We start from the raw sequence: 17,758 nt of genomic DNA on the forward strand, positions 1-17,758 counted from the left end.
GCATGACAACAGAACGATTGGGGAAACCGCATCTTCTGAAAAAGCATAAACCTAATCTGACAGCCCGGACTCCACTGGTTGTTAACGGTTTAATATTTAATTAGGAGCAATTCCCTTGGCTGCTGAGAGAAAACAGACACACATGCACGCCCACACACATATATGTATATACAGGATGTCCTTTTTTTAAATATTTACTGAGAATAAATTCACAGGGAACTCTACTTTAGCATAAATGCTGTCAGTAAATTGCAGGAAATTATGTTTATCTCTAAAAATGTGTGATGAAAATGTGTGATGATTAACACTGTAAATATATGTCCTCTTGGAGTTTAGCTTTCTGCATAGCTGGTGTTCAGGAATAATGGCGCCGTGCATAAAGGCAATAATTGCACCTAAAAATTAAGTATAAAGGGGTGGAATCTTAGATTTACAAAATAATTTTCAGCAAAAACAAAAAGAAATGAATTTAGGCATAAAATCATGGTAAAGCATTTGTGGTGTGCTTTCAGTTGCATCACAAACCAAATCAAAACACTCAAATCATGTTTAAAATATTTGCTGGTACTTGAATAGGAATATTTCAAACTCTGCTTCTTCATTAAATTGAAACTAATCCAACAAATGAATCATAAATATGTTTTGAGCGGAGCCTCAGCAGATTGCTTTTAATCGAGTTCCATCCGTTGAGGGATATCAGTGTGTTGTTAGTCTCGCATCTCTTTGTCCGAGTCAAAGTTCATACAGTTTAAAGAAATTGGATTTAAAGCATCCTTGGGCTCTTTAAAGCTTGGAAGCAAACCACGTTATGCATCTAATGAAATGAGATGGATCATAAGAACATCCTACGCTGATCAGTTTTGATTTGACTTTTTGAGGCATACAGTGGAGCGTGTAAATGTGTGACACATTACCTTATTGCTGCTAAAGGGTTGAACTCACATATGTTTACTGTGGTCGTTGCTGCAAAATGCTAGATCAGTGGGCACTGATGTGGGTTTTCATGACAGGTAGCAGGAACAACCGGGCTCGTGCCACACGCTAAGATTTAGGATAAAGCTTGGACTGGGGTTCGACAGGGCTCAAAATATTGGCCCCAGTCAATCTCCAACCCCTGCCCTCTTTGTTAAACTTCCACAGATTGTAGTCTCTTGACCATGAAGGCAAAACAGGTTGTTTCCCTAATTATTCCTCCAAGAAGGAGGTGAGATGGGTGTTTGAGGGCCATGGGCTGAAAATCTTTTAAAAGAACAGTGCGGGATAAGAATTAGGGTTAAGATTGTCTAGTCTTAGGGTTATGGTTATGTCTAGAATTAGGGTTATGGTTGTGGTTAGATCTGAGATTACAGTTGAGGTTGGGATTAGGAATATGTCTAGGATTAGGTTAGGGTCAAGGTTAGGGTTAGTGTTAAGGTCTAGATTAAGATTACATCTAGGATTATGGTTATGGTTAGGTCTAGGATTATAGTTGGGGTTGGGATTTGTAGAAGAATAATCTATGCTAGTAAGGGATGCGGTGGTGCAGCGGGTTGGACCGGGTCCTGCTCTCTGGTGGGTGTGGGGTTCAAGTCCCACTTGGGGTGCCTTGTGACAGACTGGTGTCCTGTCCTGGGTGTGTCCCCTCCCCCCTCCAGCCTTATGCCCTGAGTTGCTGGGTTAGGCTCCAGTTCCCTATGACCCTCTATGGGACAAGCAATTCAGGGGGGGGGGGAAAAGATCTGTGCTGTTAAAGCCATAGCCTTGGGTTTTAAAGAGCTGGCTAATTTAAGGAAGAGCATCAGCAAAATTTATTATTATTGTTCTTATTATTACTATTATTATTTTAGTAGTAGTAATTTACTCAGACAAGATCTTTCTCAAAGACTATTTCTCTCAGTAAAGACATCCAGATGTCTACCCGGCAACACAGGGCGTAAGGCCGGAGAGGGAGGGGACACACCCAGGACAGGACACCACTCCGTCACAAGGCACCCCAAGCGGGACTCGAACCCCCCACCCACTAGAGAGCAGGACCTGGTCCAGCCCACTGCGCCACCACACCCCCAAAACGACTTGCCATCAATGACAAGAAATCCTGTTTTTTTTTTTTTCTGTTTAGTCCCATGACTGTGTTTTGGGCATATTTTCTGCTGTGAAATGTAATGCTGAACAGTGACTGAATCAACAGTTTGAAGAGTGACTGCTTCAGTGCCCTGCAGATTGCTGGAGGTCTCAGAGCGGATGGAGAGTGTATTACGCATATTTTCTGTCAGATGGAGTTACCCAGCAGAGTAAATGTAACGCAGTCAGCCTGGAGAGAAGGTTCCCATCCTGCAGGATAGTCTCCATGAAGGAATGCTTGAGAAGTTGTGGCAATGCCTTCCTGTTGGATCTTTTACACGCTAATGGGCTCGGAGCACAGTTACTGTTCAGTGTTTAATATTTGACACATTTGTACATATAATAAAGAAGTGGCCTTCATTTGTTGCTCTGTATTCTGGGGGAATGACAAAAAAAGAATGTTGGACATTTCCACATTTTGTCAAATACTGTGTTTGCATAATAAGATTTTCGATTTTACTTAAAAAAAAAAAAAAAAAAAAAACACAACAACAACCTTATTTAAGCATTTCAGCTCACCTGGTGACTCTAAATTACCTGCAGTGTGTGTATATGTAAGAAAAAGAGTGTGTGCAGTTGCCCAGTGATGGACTGTTGTCCTATCCAGTGTGTAGCTTTCCTCATAGCCTCTGTTTCCAGGATGTACTCTGGACCACTGCGATCCTGCTTTGGACCAGCAGTTATCGATGATGAACTGATGATACAGAACAATTAAAAAAAATATATATATATATATATATATATATATATATATATATATATATATATTTGTAATTACTTAAATGTAAAATTTATGCGCTGCTATTGTGGAGAAGAATGCGATGTTGCATTAGCATTCGGAAGCGTCACACTTGTGTCACAGTACATCCATCAGGCAGTACTGAGTCAGACTGTTTTGCAAGTTGAGAGTTCTTCTTCCTGCTTTGCCATTGTCTCAGAATGCAATATAAACTCCAATTAGAGCATCTTCTGTTCCCCGCTGTCCATGTTTTCTTTTGCCACCCTCGTCTCTCGGAGGTATTCTTTGCAAAGCGAGAGAACAAGTCTGCTCTAATTGGCAACTATATGCTTCGTGCTGCACTTAATCAGAGAAACACTTTGAAAAAAAAAGGGAAAAAAACAAAAGAAAAACTAGAGCCCTGAGTCAGAGTCCTTTGCAGATATTAGGTGCTATTTTACGGTGTTTTTGCTCTTCACACAAGTAGGCCCCAGGGTCACCTACACGGGTCTTCAGTAGCGGTATTATATACAGCTGGTGGAGTGGGGTGGCTCAGGTTTGTTGGGGAGGCATCCCTCCATTTACAGTACCACAACACACAGCATCTTTGGGGTCCTCTGCCATCACTTATTGACTTCATGTGCCACCACAGTACCTTTATGTGACAACATAAGATTGTATTCATTAGGTTAATGGAAAGGAATCTTATAAGAATTGGTTTCATAATCACAATAAAGAATCTAAAGTTAATAAAATGTTTGCATGAAGATTAAAAGATTGTATGAAAAATAAATCTATATGTTAACTAAAAAAGTTTCATCAAGTTAACGTTGACTTCTTGACCACATTTCCACTCACGTCCTTAGCATTGAAACGACCGTGTACGTCGTCAGTGTGATTGAGTCCATCCGACTGGGTTCTACTCATCGTCCATCTTTTCTAAGCATTGCTGTGTTTTCAAGAGAATTCCATCTTTGCATAATATGTCCAAAATATGATAAGCTCACTCACATTATTTTTGCTTCCAATGACATTTCCAGGGTCATTTGATCCAGTATCCATGAGTTTGTCTACATGGCTGTCCATGGTGTCCTTCAACGTCTCCTCAAACATCACGGCCCTTCTTTATGCTTATGTCAGTCTCTTCAAGGACCTTTTCCAGATATTTCACCATATAAACAGACAAACAAAGATGAATTTTCACATTACAGTTCAATATTTCCTCCAAGTCAAGTCTAATAAAAGGCTGTTCATACTGTATTTTGTATTTATGCATTTTTAAACACTTGTTTTGAACACCTCCCCACACTTAACTTGCAGTGCCGAATGGCTGAAATTGTGCACTTCAGCTCCTAATTTGCAGTTCTCTTCTGTGATGCCATTCCATTTCCACGCTTCCAAATATGTATTCTTTCAGAGCAAAGATGTCATTTCCCCTTGGCCTGCTCTACTGTTGCAAATAGGCCATTACTGAGCTGACATCCACTCCCGGCTCCGTCATACGATCTCGAAAGTGAGCTAATCAAGTTCAAGTCGGTGATTTTCCACATTGAGGAGGTGTGTTGACTAATTTCTTTAGGGTGAGATGCTGAGGAGGAATACCTTTGCAAAGGATATTACAAGATGCTCCAAAGCAGTCATTACAACACATTAGTTCCAAGTGTTCCCCTCTAGCCTGTTTCCTGCCACCATCTCCTTTTACTCCAGTTAAATGAGCCAGTGGTGTTATTGTGTCCATTTGCACTTCTTGTATATGGGGATTCTCTGCCAGAAAGCATCTTTGTGCAATTCAAACACTTAAAAATTAATTCTTGGGTCAGCTGCAACAACAGCGCCCCTCTTAGAATTTAGATTGGACGTTCTCTGTTTTCATGCCATCATTTTTAAGGCATACTGTAAGTTACCTGCAACTTTTGTCTTTTGTCCGCCTTTGCGAAAAAGACATCTTCTGTCCAGTTTGTCCCATGGAAGTACTTCCCAGGTTACCCAGGCGAACTCGCATTTTTCACTGGATCTGCATTCCACAGAGAGTTAGAAGCAGCTACCGAATTCTCATTCTTCTCCCCAAAGGACACAGCAAGTTTTTATCCGAGTCTTTCCAGAGGAGAGTGCTGATTTCACATTGTGTAGACTGGGTGAAATTTATTATACCTTATTTCTGGCTGTAATTCCAGCTGTACAGTTAATGGGTCAGGAGCAGGACAGCAGATTTTTGCATGTGTTGGTTTGAAGTTTTAATGTAGTAGATTTCACCCTAGTGGCTATCAGTTCAACCTCAATGTCAAGTAGCTTTCTCTGTTAAGGCGTTCCTCCTTCGTAATCCACTCTCCAACCTCCCCAAGATGCCCCTTGGGTTATTTATAATGTTAGAGCAACTTCAGGGCATCCGTTTTTTAATAGGTTGCAGATATCATGTTGATGCAGTAGCTGCCTTCCTGGTGCCTGTTGGGTAATGTCCGTAGCCTGGTCAGAGAGAATCCCAGCCCTGCACGACAGCCTCCCCACCGCGGCCCAGCAGTGAAGAGCTGGGACAGCGATGGAAGTTCTATTACATGGAGATAAAAGCCCCGCAGGGCGTGCGGAGTACAGCAGTGCAATTCCCCTAAATGCCCTTGCTGGGAAGACGGGTCTGCATCACATTCCTCTGAAGCAGAAATAAGGAGACAAGTGGAAAGTCAACACTGGAAGAAAGACTGAGAATGTGATATATCTTCAATTACTTGAAAAAGAATCTATCTATCTATCTATCTATCTATCGTCTGTTTGCTTATTTGTTTCTTTCTTTCACTAGGTGACTAATACAGTGTTATGGCATTATTTTATTGCTGAAGGCAATAGAGTTTTTGCAATGATCAGTTGAAAAAAATATCTCAAATATCATACTAGTACTGCATTCTTCACAGTATCCTCCTGACCTTTGACCTTTTCTTCGCAGGTGAATATACAGTCATGACAGCACAGTTCCACCTGAAACGGAAGATTGGCTACTTTGTGATCCAGACGTACCTGCCCTGCATTATGACAGTCATCCTGTCCCAGGTGTCTTTCTGGCTCAACCGAGAGTCCGTCCCAGCCAGGACTGTCTTCGGTGAGTGGTGAGCTGAAGCTCAGGTTCGACCCGCAGTGATTCTCCTACGTTGGAGCGTGAGAGGGTTTTTATTGGTCCTAGTCCTAGTGGGTTTTTAATAGGTCCTAATTCATCAATGTTTTTATACTGAAACCTGAAGTCCCATGTGGGAATTCAAACTCTAAGCCTTTTTCCAGACTCATTACTGCTTTATGAACACCTGTGAGTGGGTCATGTTCTCTTTCTCATCAGGCACAGTGTTAGAGGCAGATAAAGTGTCGTCTGTGTGTTTTAGGGAGGGATTAGCGCTAAGTGGCTGTATTGGTGATTCATATTGAAGGAGGTCATAGGAGCAATTTTTAATTCAACTTGCGTCAAAAATGCTCCTCTGAAGGTTTACTGTTTATCAAAGATTCTTGCCTGTTTTTGTGAAGCAGCTCATTTTAGCAGTGCAATCTATAATTCTTAATTCTGAATGCAGTCAGAGTTAAATATACACCTGAGACATATACATTCAGCCCCCCAATGACTCAACTTGGTTAACACTGGCAATGGGGGAGGTATTATTTCAGGTGCTCTGCATGCTGCTCTACTACTACTTGTTTTTCGGAGAGATTGGAGATGGCATCCGCCTCCATGAGCTTCCCACTTTCCTGGCGCCTCTAAACCTCTTCTTGACCATATTTCGAGTGAATGTGAGAAGTGTTGTTGTCAATAAAATTTCCTAATGAAACAGGAATGCTATACATGTGTTGCACAGAGTGGACCGGAGACCCTGGTGAGGACCCAGTTGCGGGATTGCTTATTACAAAGGGGCAAAAGCAATACTCGCGTCAGGGACAGGCGTGATTCAATCCGAGGCACAAACGTTGTTCAAGAGGCGAATACGAAAACACGGTCGAGGAAGCGAAGTGAGGGTTTGATGCTATGGGAGACAGGAACAGGGAGAAGGAGACGGGCAAGGGAACAAGGAGGGAAATGCACGGAGAAGGGCAGGTAAGGCGAGGTCGTGTATCGCGAGCGCAGGAGAGACGGTTGTCTCAAAGAGATTCCGCATCTGGGGAGCGGTGGGCCGGTGCTTTTTATACCTGGCTGCCTCGATTGTGCCAGGTGCCTGCGGTTGTGCTGAGGGCATGACAATATGCCACCTCCTACTGTTACAACTGTGATCATGGCTTTGACCCTGAATTCATACAATAAATATTACCATGCTGCAAAGGTGTATGTATAGCTTAGCAAATAAACTCAGTTGTTTTGGTGAAAAGTGTCTGCCAGACAAACAGAGAAACTGCTACTACTACTACTACTACTACTACTACTACTACTACTACTACTAATAATAATAATAATAATAATAATAATAATAATAGGGAGGTGCAGTGGCATGGCAGGGTTGACCTGTGCCTGCTGTGTTGTGGGTCTGAGGTTTGAGTCCTGCTTGGGGTGCCTTGCATTGGACTGGTGTCCCGTCCTGGGTATGTTCCCTCCCCCTCCAGCCTTGTGCCCTGTGTTGCCGGGTGAGGCTCTGGCTCGCTGCATCCCTGCTTGGGACAAGCGGATTCAAGACAGTGTGTGTGTGTGTGTGTGTGTGTGTGTGTGTGTGTGTGTGAGACTTCATTAGGAGGGTAATCTGTTAAAACAGGTGAATATGGACCCAGGGATTAACTTCTTGCCATGCTATATTATTTGACGCATTATGTGGAGTAAGGCTTCACCTGACTGATTGCACTTGTTCATGATTAATTTCACACCAATGCCTTTATCTGTGCGGTTCTATATGTACAACACAGTTATTTGTGATGTAGTGTTTATTACTCACCCATACATTTAACCAGCTCATTTATTATTTACTCTTTCACAACACTGAATGTCTTACTGAAAGACTCACTGACTTACTATTTACCCGGTATCCAGAATCGGGTGATTTATTAGTTGCCTTTTCTCAGAACCACCTGAATTATTACTCACCCTTTCATAGAACCAGCTGAATTGTTACTTTTCCTTTTATGGAACCATCTGATGTATTACTCACCTTTTCATAGAACCGACTGAATTATTACTCATTCTTTTTTCCAACCAGCAGATTCATCACTTGTCCTGTTGCAGAACCAGCTGATTTATTATTTGCCCTTTTGCAGACCCCGATGATTTACTACTTTCCCTGTCATGAGAATCTACTGACGTATTACTTGCCTTTGTGTTGAACCTCTAAGGTCATTATTTACCCCATAGAGAACCTGAACCAGAATGACAACAGTTACTAAATCCTGGTAGACACCCAATGATCCTAAAGGATATAGAATACTTTTCTAAGTATAATGATAGCTGCGATAATTAATTTCGTATAGAGAATCTAGATGGGTATCATTTTTCCAGAAATAATGATGGTGTAAAGCGCAGTTAGAAGTGTTGTGTTGGGACTTTTGCTTTATAATGTAAAGGTCCTGGGTTCAGATTCCTAGTGTTTTTTCTAGCACTTTCCTTGTACAATTGTAATTATTTGTATTTTATTTTTGTGGACTGTTAATAATTTTCATTCAGTACTGAAGCTCTTGGAATGATGTAGGGGGCCGAGTGCTTCACTGAGTCAATAGGCATGTCACTTGATGTTAATGTATTGGCTGTTGACATACTCAGTATCCTTCCTTACACATCAGCTGATCCATTCTATTCATCTTCTCTTGTCAAATGAACATTAGATATTAACATGCATTTGTGTACAGAAGCGGTATTTGGGTTTAAAACACAGGTTGCATGGTGGTACACCAAGTACCACTGCTGTCTTACAGCACCTGGGTGGTGCAAGAGAATGTGGGTTCAATCCCTGCTCAGTCTCTGTGGAGTTTGCATGTTCTCTCTGTGTCTGTGTGGGTTTCCTCTGGGTGCTCTGGTTTCCTCCCACAGTCCAAAGACATGCTGTTCAGGTTCCCGAATAGTGTGTGAGTGACAGAGAGAGTGTGTTCCACTGATGTATGAATGAGTGACCCATTCTAAGTAGTGTATCTAGCAATGTAAGTCACCTTGGTGAATAAGGTGTGTGGGCTTATAACACTACATAGAGTTTGTTGGAAGTTGCTTTAGAGGAAAGAATCTTCTAAATAAATGTAAAATATTCCCATTATGGGGCTCATGTTGAACAGTGCAAATTATTCTGCTGTATACCATAACTGAAGAACAGAGGAATCTCTAAAATGGCCTCAATGAACAAAAGTCTGTCCTTTAGGTGGAAATGACTGAAGCTGCATTGCTACTGAAGTGTCGTGATGGACAATGTTCTCACACCCATCTCAGAAGAGGTCACTTATTTCACATTCAGCTGTTTACTCATGTGATTCTCAGTTGTGCACCTGTTTTTCAACTTGAATATTTTTTTTTTTTTTGGATGTTTTTCAAACACCAAGTAGCTCTTCCACAGTTTTAAGCGATTTAGCTGGAACAGCCCCAGACAAAAGGTCAATGTGATGGGGGGGTGGGCGAGGGTGATTGAATGTTGGATTTTATGTAATTACCCACCTTATTTATTTCGATTCTTTCCTTAGGGTTTCTTGGTGCTTTTTGCTAATAGACCACTGCTCCAAAATGAATGGAATAATTAGGAATGCATTTAATCTGGCAAAAAGAACCGTGTGCACCCTGGACATCAATCGTGTGCACCCTGGGCAATCAATTTGCACCGATTGCCCCCTCCTTCCATCCTCAGTCATTATCCTTTTCATTGTAATGCCTTCAGTCGGGCTCTGTTATGCAAGAGATTGAACAGATTACGTTTTTGTAGAGAATATTACCATCAAGTAAATCGCTCATACTGGAAATAGTCTCAATGGCAAGTTAACTGGAGAGCTACGTTGGCAATAAGGGTTTTCATTATTTTCATAATGAATCAAACTGAGGAGAGCTGTAGATGAACACTTTCTGCCATATTTCCAACAATTACTGAGTGTGACAAGTGCGGACGTGTGTCTGTCTTGTACTCTGGTCAATCGACTCTCCAGGAACTGATGGAGGCAGAGTTTTGTACTGGATTACATTTACATTTGCATTTATTCATTTAATAGACTCTTTTAATATAAACAGTTCACAACAAAAGTGCATTTCACAGCAGACAAAGAACGATAGGAACAGACCCATGATTACTGAAGCATCGGTACTTTGAAACCGCAAGGTTTTCTTGAATGTTGGAAGGGATTTGGTAGTTCTGAGGGATGGAGGGTGCTCATTGTAGTGCATCACAGCCAAAACTGAGGACCTCTGCTTTGATTTTGGACCTTTTGTAAATGAGACCACCCAGTGACTAGAGGTGGAAGCTCATGGACGTTGAGATGACGTTTCGTCTGCATTACACAACTCTGGAGCCATTTAAAGCAAAACTTTTCCTTTTGTTTTGCAAACTCAACTCTCTGGAATATATCCATAGCTATTTCTTTAACAATGAATGGAAAAAGGAAAAAAAAAAAAAAAAAACACTTGAGTTCGACACAGTTGCACACAGTTCTTTTCACAAAGTGATGCTAATAATATTGTTCTTTTCCTCAGTAGCTGCAATTGATTAAGTTCCATTAAAATTAACGGCAAGAGAAATATTAATGCATAATTGTTCACATTTAATATGATAATGATTCTCGTAATTGTATTGTACTTGGCTTGCCTCAGATTTATTGCATAGGACTGCATAAAGTCATTGTAGTTTTATCACAGTCTTACCCAGAAATCATTTGAAATGTTGACAGTTTATTAATGAAATGTTTTCATGTCTTACTTTTTTTTTTGGTTTGCTGGGTTATCAATATATGTTGTATTAATCCATCTTATAATAAAAAGGAGGAATAACCTTCATTAACCTAACTAGCTATAATCTGCTGTGCGTAATTATATTTTCATGATACCAATATCTATTTTTTGATGATACCAATATCTATTTGGCCTTTTGTTAACAAGTATAGGAACGGTAGCAATGCAATTACAGAACACAGTTTGTGATTTTATTGCTGTCCTGCTTACATATCATTAGTCTGAATGAGAACATGGCAGCTTGTGTTATGAACGCTTTGAATAGCATGCATAATAAGCCTTTTTGCTTGCCGAAATCCAAGGTTATATTTGTTTATGTGTTCTACCTATGCAACCATTCTCCATCCATGTGAAGGAAAAGAAATGTTCATACACAGCTATGACAGAATTCTAATTATGCAAATCCCACGTGGGCCCCATCCCCTTCATGCTTACTCAGAATGATGTAACGTGCTGTACTGTACTCTTAGGATAACAGAATTAATGCAACAGCCATTTGTGTGCCTCATTAAATATGAATAAAATGTTTTGATCTCACAATCTTAGATTCATATTTACTGACAGTACCTTAGTGAGTGAAAATAACAAAAAAAATAAATAAAACATGTTTATTTTCTGACATTCTCTACATCTAAAAATTTACCAGGCCGTGTGTATTCTGTGCAGTACAATGTTGGTTTTCTTTCATTGTTCACGTCTCAATTTTTGACTTGCACATCAGACCTAAAATTATTTTTGGATGTGCTCACAAGTCTATTTCCAGGGCTTCAATGTCCACACCTCCCTCATGTAATTTCACAGGCGAGAAGTGGATCTCACTGCTTTTCAAGCTTCATGTCAGAAGAGGCTCGCAGGTAGTAAAAACCGTGCAGAACCGACCTTAGAGGGCAGCTTCTGATAACAGCTCTTTTAAAATAAAGACGAGCAATGTAGGATAACTTTTTTCTAAAAATTCCTTCTGTACATACAATATCATGAAACAAAGTCAAAGAAGTAGGAATTTTGACAATAACAAATATGTACTTACATTTACATTAATCTGTTTCATTATTATTATTATTATTATTATTATTATTATTACTATTGCTTGTTTGTTTATCTAGCAGACACCTTTGTCCCAAGTGGAGTACAATTCAGATAGAAGTCAAAATTTCAAAATTTTTCAAACTTGTGGTAATGTATTATCCATTTTTTCATTCAGTACATTATTTCCATGAATACATATGCATATAGGTGATTAAAATAACTGTGAACATGAACTTATATGAATAGCTAAATATGTCATTGCCATCAAACCTCTGCAGCTTCTACAGAATGCTGCTGCACGAATTGTGTTTGATTTGCCAAAGCGCTCCCATGTATCTCCTCTACTCATCTCTCTGCACTGGCTTCCTACAGCTGCCCGAATCAAATTCAAAACCCTGGTTACTGTGTACAAATGCATCAATAGAACTGCTCCCGGCTATTTACAGGACTTGATCAACCGTTACACCCCAGCCAGGCCCCTTCGCTCATCTACTTGTGCTCTCTTGGTGGTCCCGCATGCAAAAGGTAGAGCTCGGAGGTTCTCGGTTCTGGGTCCGTTGTGGTGGAATGACCTTCCCCTGTCACTCAGAACTGCGGAAACTCTGTCCGTTTTCAAGAAGGGTCTGAAAACCCACCTTTTCCAGATCCACTTCGCCCAAGATCTCTTCAGATCGTCTATGGTGTAACTGTTCATGCATCGTAACTCCAGAAGCATCCCCAGATACAATCTTTATTCAGCCAGTACTCTGGTATTGTACTGCTAATTTGTGTATCTTATAATATTTAATAAAAAAGTTTATTAATTAATTTAAAAAAAAAATTGGTGTGGGTATTGGGATTTGTCTACACTGTGTCTTATGCACCTACTTGAACGATGAACCTCGGTGCAACAAGTGGTAGGGAACAAATTAGGTTTGCTTGAGACTTTCATGTCTGCGGCTATGTCTCCTTCTCCCAATGTAATGCATAAATTGTACTTTTGCTGACATGTATGTCGCTTTGGACAAAAGCGTCCGCTAAATGAATTAACGTAAATGTAAATATAATGTCAAACTCCCCTAAACATAATATACAGTGGAGTCCTTTTCGGATTGATTGAGAAAATCACATGTATTCCCCCTACAGGTGTATTTTTTTTGGAATAGACACACACACACATTGACTGAAACTGCTCATCCCAAACGGGGTCGCGGTGAGCCGGAACCTAACCCGGCAACACAGGGCGCAAGGCTGGAAGGGGAGGGGACATACCCAGTCCGTTGTAAGGCACCCCAAGCAGGACTCAAATCCCAGACCAACCAGAGAGCAAGCACAGGACAAACCTGCTGCACCACTGCACCCCCTTCAAAAACAATGCAATATATTGAATAGAATATATTTCAGTTATGGAGGTCTTGGCTTTTCCACATGTCCACATGTGTTCAATTATGGAGGTCTTGGTCTTAAAGGGGATGATCATAAATGGTCCATGGGATAGTGTGGTGGTGGTGCTGTGTGTGTGTGTCTGTGGTGACAGTATGTGACACAGGTTTGTTATTCACTGTAGCATGAAGGACACAACATTTTCATATAGTGGTGTGGTGAAGAGCCAATGCAACAGTGGGCAAACATCTCCCCAGAGCAAACGGAGTCATTCCAGCTGATCATCAGTAAACCCTAGGGGGGTCATGGAATAGATGGGGATAAGGAGAGGGTGGGACTTCTACCTGCCCCTAAAAGAACACACCGCCATGGAGGGAAAACTTTGTGCTGGGGGCTGGGCTGTGTTGTACAGGCTATTGGGCTCAATTCATAATTTTACTGAGACATTTGTTCTGTGCTCCTTTCCTGTGCGTACCAATGCCTTACTAAAATATGTCTTTTAATAATTTATACAGCTTTTTGGGTAATGATCTTCTACACAGGTCTCTAGAGAAAAGCAAACGACCAGTATCAAATTTCTACTGTCACGGTGTTTCCCCGGGGCGGGTGCGTCAAACCCAAGCGCGGAGCAGGGTAAGCTGGTTCAGGGAGCGATCCGAAAGACACGGTCGAGGAGGCCGGCAAGGGTAACCGATGTGCGCACGTAGTCTGAAGGGAGAATCCGAGAGGCGTAATTCAAAGACAGGCAAGGAGTCGAGGCAGACCAGGGAGTCAATCACGAGGAGCAGGACAAGGAGCAATTACTAGGAGCGCGAGTGAGTCACGAGGCTGAAGCAAGGTTCCGCAGCTTCCTAAGGTCCAAGCTGTCCTTTTATGAGCTCGGATCCTGATTAGCCGCGGGTGTTGCTTGTCGCCGAGTTCGTGGGCGTGACATCCACATTGTATCTATGAAACTTTTTTTTTTTCAGTTTTCACTGTGTTATTATTATTATTATTATTAGTAGTAGTAGTAGTAGTAGTAGTAAACTGTCTGGTCTGATATGTGTACAGACTTTCTATGACCACTCTGAATTTGACATTTTTTTCTTTCTGTATTTTAAAATATTTCTTGTTTCTTTCACCTATCAGGCGTGATGATTCATGCATGAGGGATCATTTCCAGAATGCTTAATGTCTTAGACAATTATGTTGTGATGATGGAATAACACATATTGACAGATGGGGGTTTTGTGTTACAGCACATTGTTTTTATGCCTTCATCAACACACAGGTGTGACCACCGTGCTGACCATGACCACGCTGAGCATCAGCGCCCGTAACTCTCTGCCCAAGGTGGCCTATGCAACGGCCATGGACTGGTTCATTGCCGTCTGCTACGCCTTTGTCTTCTCCGCACTCATCGAGTTTGCCACCGTCAACTACTTCACGAAGCGCGGCTGGGCATGGGATGGGAAGAGCGTCGTCAATGACAAGGTGAGACCTTTGAGATCACATAAAGGAGACAATTTACCAATGGTGCACCGCACATGAATGGGATAAGAGCTGAGTTTTGCAATGAGTGTGTCTACATGTGGTCATGTGTGCGTGAAAAGAGTGAGTCCACTTACTGGAGAGAAGTTTTTCCTCCTCCTCGGAGCATTTGGTTAACACATTTGACCAGATGACCAGCCATCTTCTCATCTCTTCTGCAGAGAGAGAAGATTGCATTTACATTTGTGCATTGCTCAGCTTTCGGTCTTCAGTCCACTTTGTCTCATAAAAGCATTGTCCAGGGTGCAGGTGTGTACTCAAACTTTTGACTGACAATGTACACCCCAAATCTTGACAAAAATTTTCAGAGATCCACGTCTTCAACTTCGACGGAGACGTGCTGCGTGAGTCAGAGCGCACAAATATACCTGTTGAAATGGCGATATCTCAACACTGCTGGGCTCTCTTAGAATGTGAGCAGAATCTTAAAGAATAAGGGGCCACTCTACTGAGAAGTGGTGGGTCAATATAACAGCTGCTTCCTTTGGACTTGAAAGACACAGGTTCAAATCCAACCCCGCTGTAGTATCCCTGAGAAAGATCATCAAGCTCATCACCCTCCAGTAAAGATGACCAGCTGCATATATGGGTAAATCACTGCAAGTAACTTAACCCTGTCATCTGCTTTGGATAGAAGTGTCTGCTAAATGGGGAAAAAAGGATTATTTCATTATTATTGTTGGTGATGAGCTGACATTTAGGCTGAACCTTTCCGTTAGCGCGGATAGAATCGTAAAAGAACATGTCCCTGAAATGCCAGCTTTGGGGTACGTTTGGGAAGCCGGAGTCCACAGCCATGGAAACATGTCAACAAAGCTGTCTGCACGAGGCCCGTCTTCGTCCTTTCTGCGGAAAATATCGGGGTGTTCATTCGAGATCCAGAACATTGGTTTCCCATTGTGGAACTGAAGCTAAATTGGTGTCACATGAAGCATGGCAGAGATAAAAGGGAAAGAAGATAAAAGAAAATGACAAGATGAGAGAGGAGCGGTGACTCCTGAATAAATCACTGAAAGCTACAAGAAATAGCATTACCTCTGTGCACGCTAGGGGTGGGGGCCGGATAAGTTTGAAGTCATTCGAACACGGGCAAAAAAAACCGTATTACATGATACTCAACCTCTTTACGCTTTTGCTATCCATGTAGTTGCTCCAGCTACCAAACATCATCGAATCTTGTTCAGTGTAATCTGAGGAACAGTGCACTGGGTGGATGAGGTGACAGCATTATGCAAATGAGAGGCGCGGTGAAGAGACAACTGTGAATGGATTATTGTAGTGCAATGGAATCCAAAATATTGAATTATAGGAAATATTATTATGCCAATGCAATGCATCTATTTTCTTAACAGTTCAGTTAATTATGTAGTTGAAACCTTATTCAAAGCACCTATTGAAATATCAGTTTAAACACTTTGATTTTAAATGAATTTAATAACTTTGTCACATTCACCCAATTCATGGAAAATCCGCTTTTTTTAAAGCTTTTTTGTTTCTTTTATTTATATAACTGCCCTTTAAAAGTGTTTTTAATAAAAGTAATAAATACTCTCAGAGCTGTCATATCAGATCTTGACATATACACTGAACCACCATTGCCGTCCCGTGGTAACACCCTTGAGAAAGATTGGAAATGGTGCAAACACAGCAGTGTTGCAGTGTTTTTACTTTCTACTGATAATTTCACTGGACCTCTTTTCTGTAAGATTCTCCAACTCCTACAAGCAATGTGAACGTCAACAGGACTGTGATTATTGGACCTGACATTAGACAGACTGGTATTCAATGCGTAAACAGACTGAAATTACATCTGGGGAAAGGAGATCTTCCTGCAGCTCCTAAAAATATAACTTTAGTGGACTGAAAAAGTCTTTAAAAAAAAAAAAAAAAAAAATATATATATATATATATATAGGAGGTGCGATGGCGCAGTGGGTTGGACCACAGTCCTGCTGTCCGGTGGGTCTGGGGTTCGAGTCCCGCTTGGGGTGCCTTGTGACGGACTGGCGTCCCGTCCTGGGTGTGTCCCCTCCCCCTCCGGCCTTACGCCCTGTGTTGCCGGGTAGGCTCCGGTTCCCCCGTGACCCCGTATGGGACAAGCGGCTCTGAAAATGTGTGTGTGTGTGTGTGTGTATATATATATATTTTTTTTTAAATGCGTGCGTGTAAATATTTTTATCTTGTGCTTAAGTAATTTGGAGGGTGTGGTGGTGCAGTGTGTTTGGCTCGTGCCTGTTCTCTGGTGGGTCTGGGGTTTGAGTCCTGGTTGGGGTACCTTGCAGCAGACTGGCGTCCTGTCCTGGGTGTGTTCCTTCCCCTTCTGGCCTTACACCCTCAGTTGCCGGGTAGGCTCTGGTTCCCTGTGACCCTGTATGGGACAAGCGGTTCTGGAAAATGTGTGTGTATATATATATTTTTATCTTGTGCTTGAGTAATTTGGAGGGTGTGGTGGCGCAGTGGGTTTGGCTTGTGCCTGTTCTCTGGTGGGTCTGGGGTTTGAGTCCTGGTTGGGGAGCCTTGTGATGGACTGGTGTTCTGTCCTGGGTGTGACCCTTCTCCCTCCAGCCTTGCACACTGTGTTACTGGGTAAGGCTCCAGCTTGCCGCAACCCCACCTGGGACAAGTGGTTTCAGTCAATGTGCGTGTGGGTGGCATTCCGGCGCAGCAGGTTTGCCTAGGGCCTGCCCTGTGGTGGCTCTACAGTTCGAGTCCTTGGGGTGTCTTGCGGCAGACTGGCGTCCTGTCCTGGGTGTGTCTCCCCCGCACCCTGTGTTGCTGGGTTAGGCTCTGACTCACTGCAAGCCTGCTCAGGACAAGCAATGGTAAACATTGTGTGTGCATGCTTCAGTACTTTCTTGTACATTTGTAGTCTGTTGACTACAGATAAAACCCTTGCTTCAGTTGTTAAACTCCATTTAACATCTTTTAACATTTTCTAAAACCTGTTCAGTACATGGCTGATAGCAGTTAGCCGAGGAAATGCGAGACAGTGCGAGAGCTCCGATCGTCACATCAATGGATTACCAATTAACAGAGAGGCTGTCACTCTTGCTACCGCTAATTGTTATAGGATTGCCTGACGGATGGTTTAATTTCCCTCTAATGACATTTTGTAGAGACAAAAATGCCAAGCCCGCAGCTTATACCTCATGCTGGAAAATCAATTT

General features: G+C 41.9%; 1 protein-coding gene across 1 annotated transcript in view; it reads left to right on the forward strand.

Moving 5' to 3' along the window:
- Positions 1–17,758, forward strand: part of gabra2b (gamma-aminobutyric acid type A receptor subunit alpha2b) — a 53,581-nt gene that overhangs the window by 30,777 nt on the left and 5,046 nt on the right. The window contains exons 8-9 of the mRNA XM_018759562.1: positions 5,754–5,906; positions 14,332–14,534. Coding sequence (XP_018615078.1) covers positions 5,754–5,906; positions 14,332–14,534 — 356 coding nt within the window. The remainder of the gene's footprint in view (positions 1–5,753; positions 5,907–14,331; positions 14,535–17,758) is intronic.

The sequence above is a fragment of the Scleropages formosus genome, chromosome 5 (assembly GCF_900964775.1).
Source record: "Scleropages formosus chromosome 5, fSclFor1.1, whole genome shotgun sequence".
Classification (NCBI taxonomy): Eukaryota; Metazoa; Chordata; class Actinopteri; order Osteoglossiformes; family Osteoglossidae; genus Scleropages; species Scleropages formosus.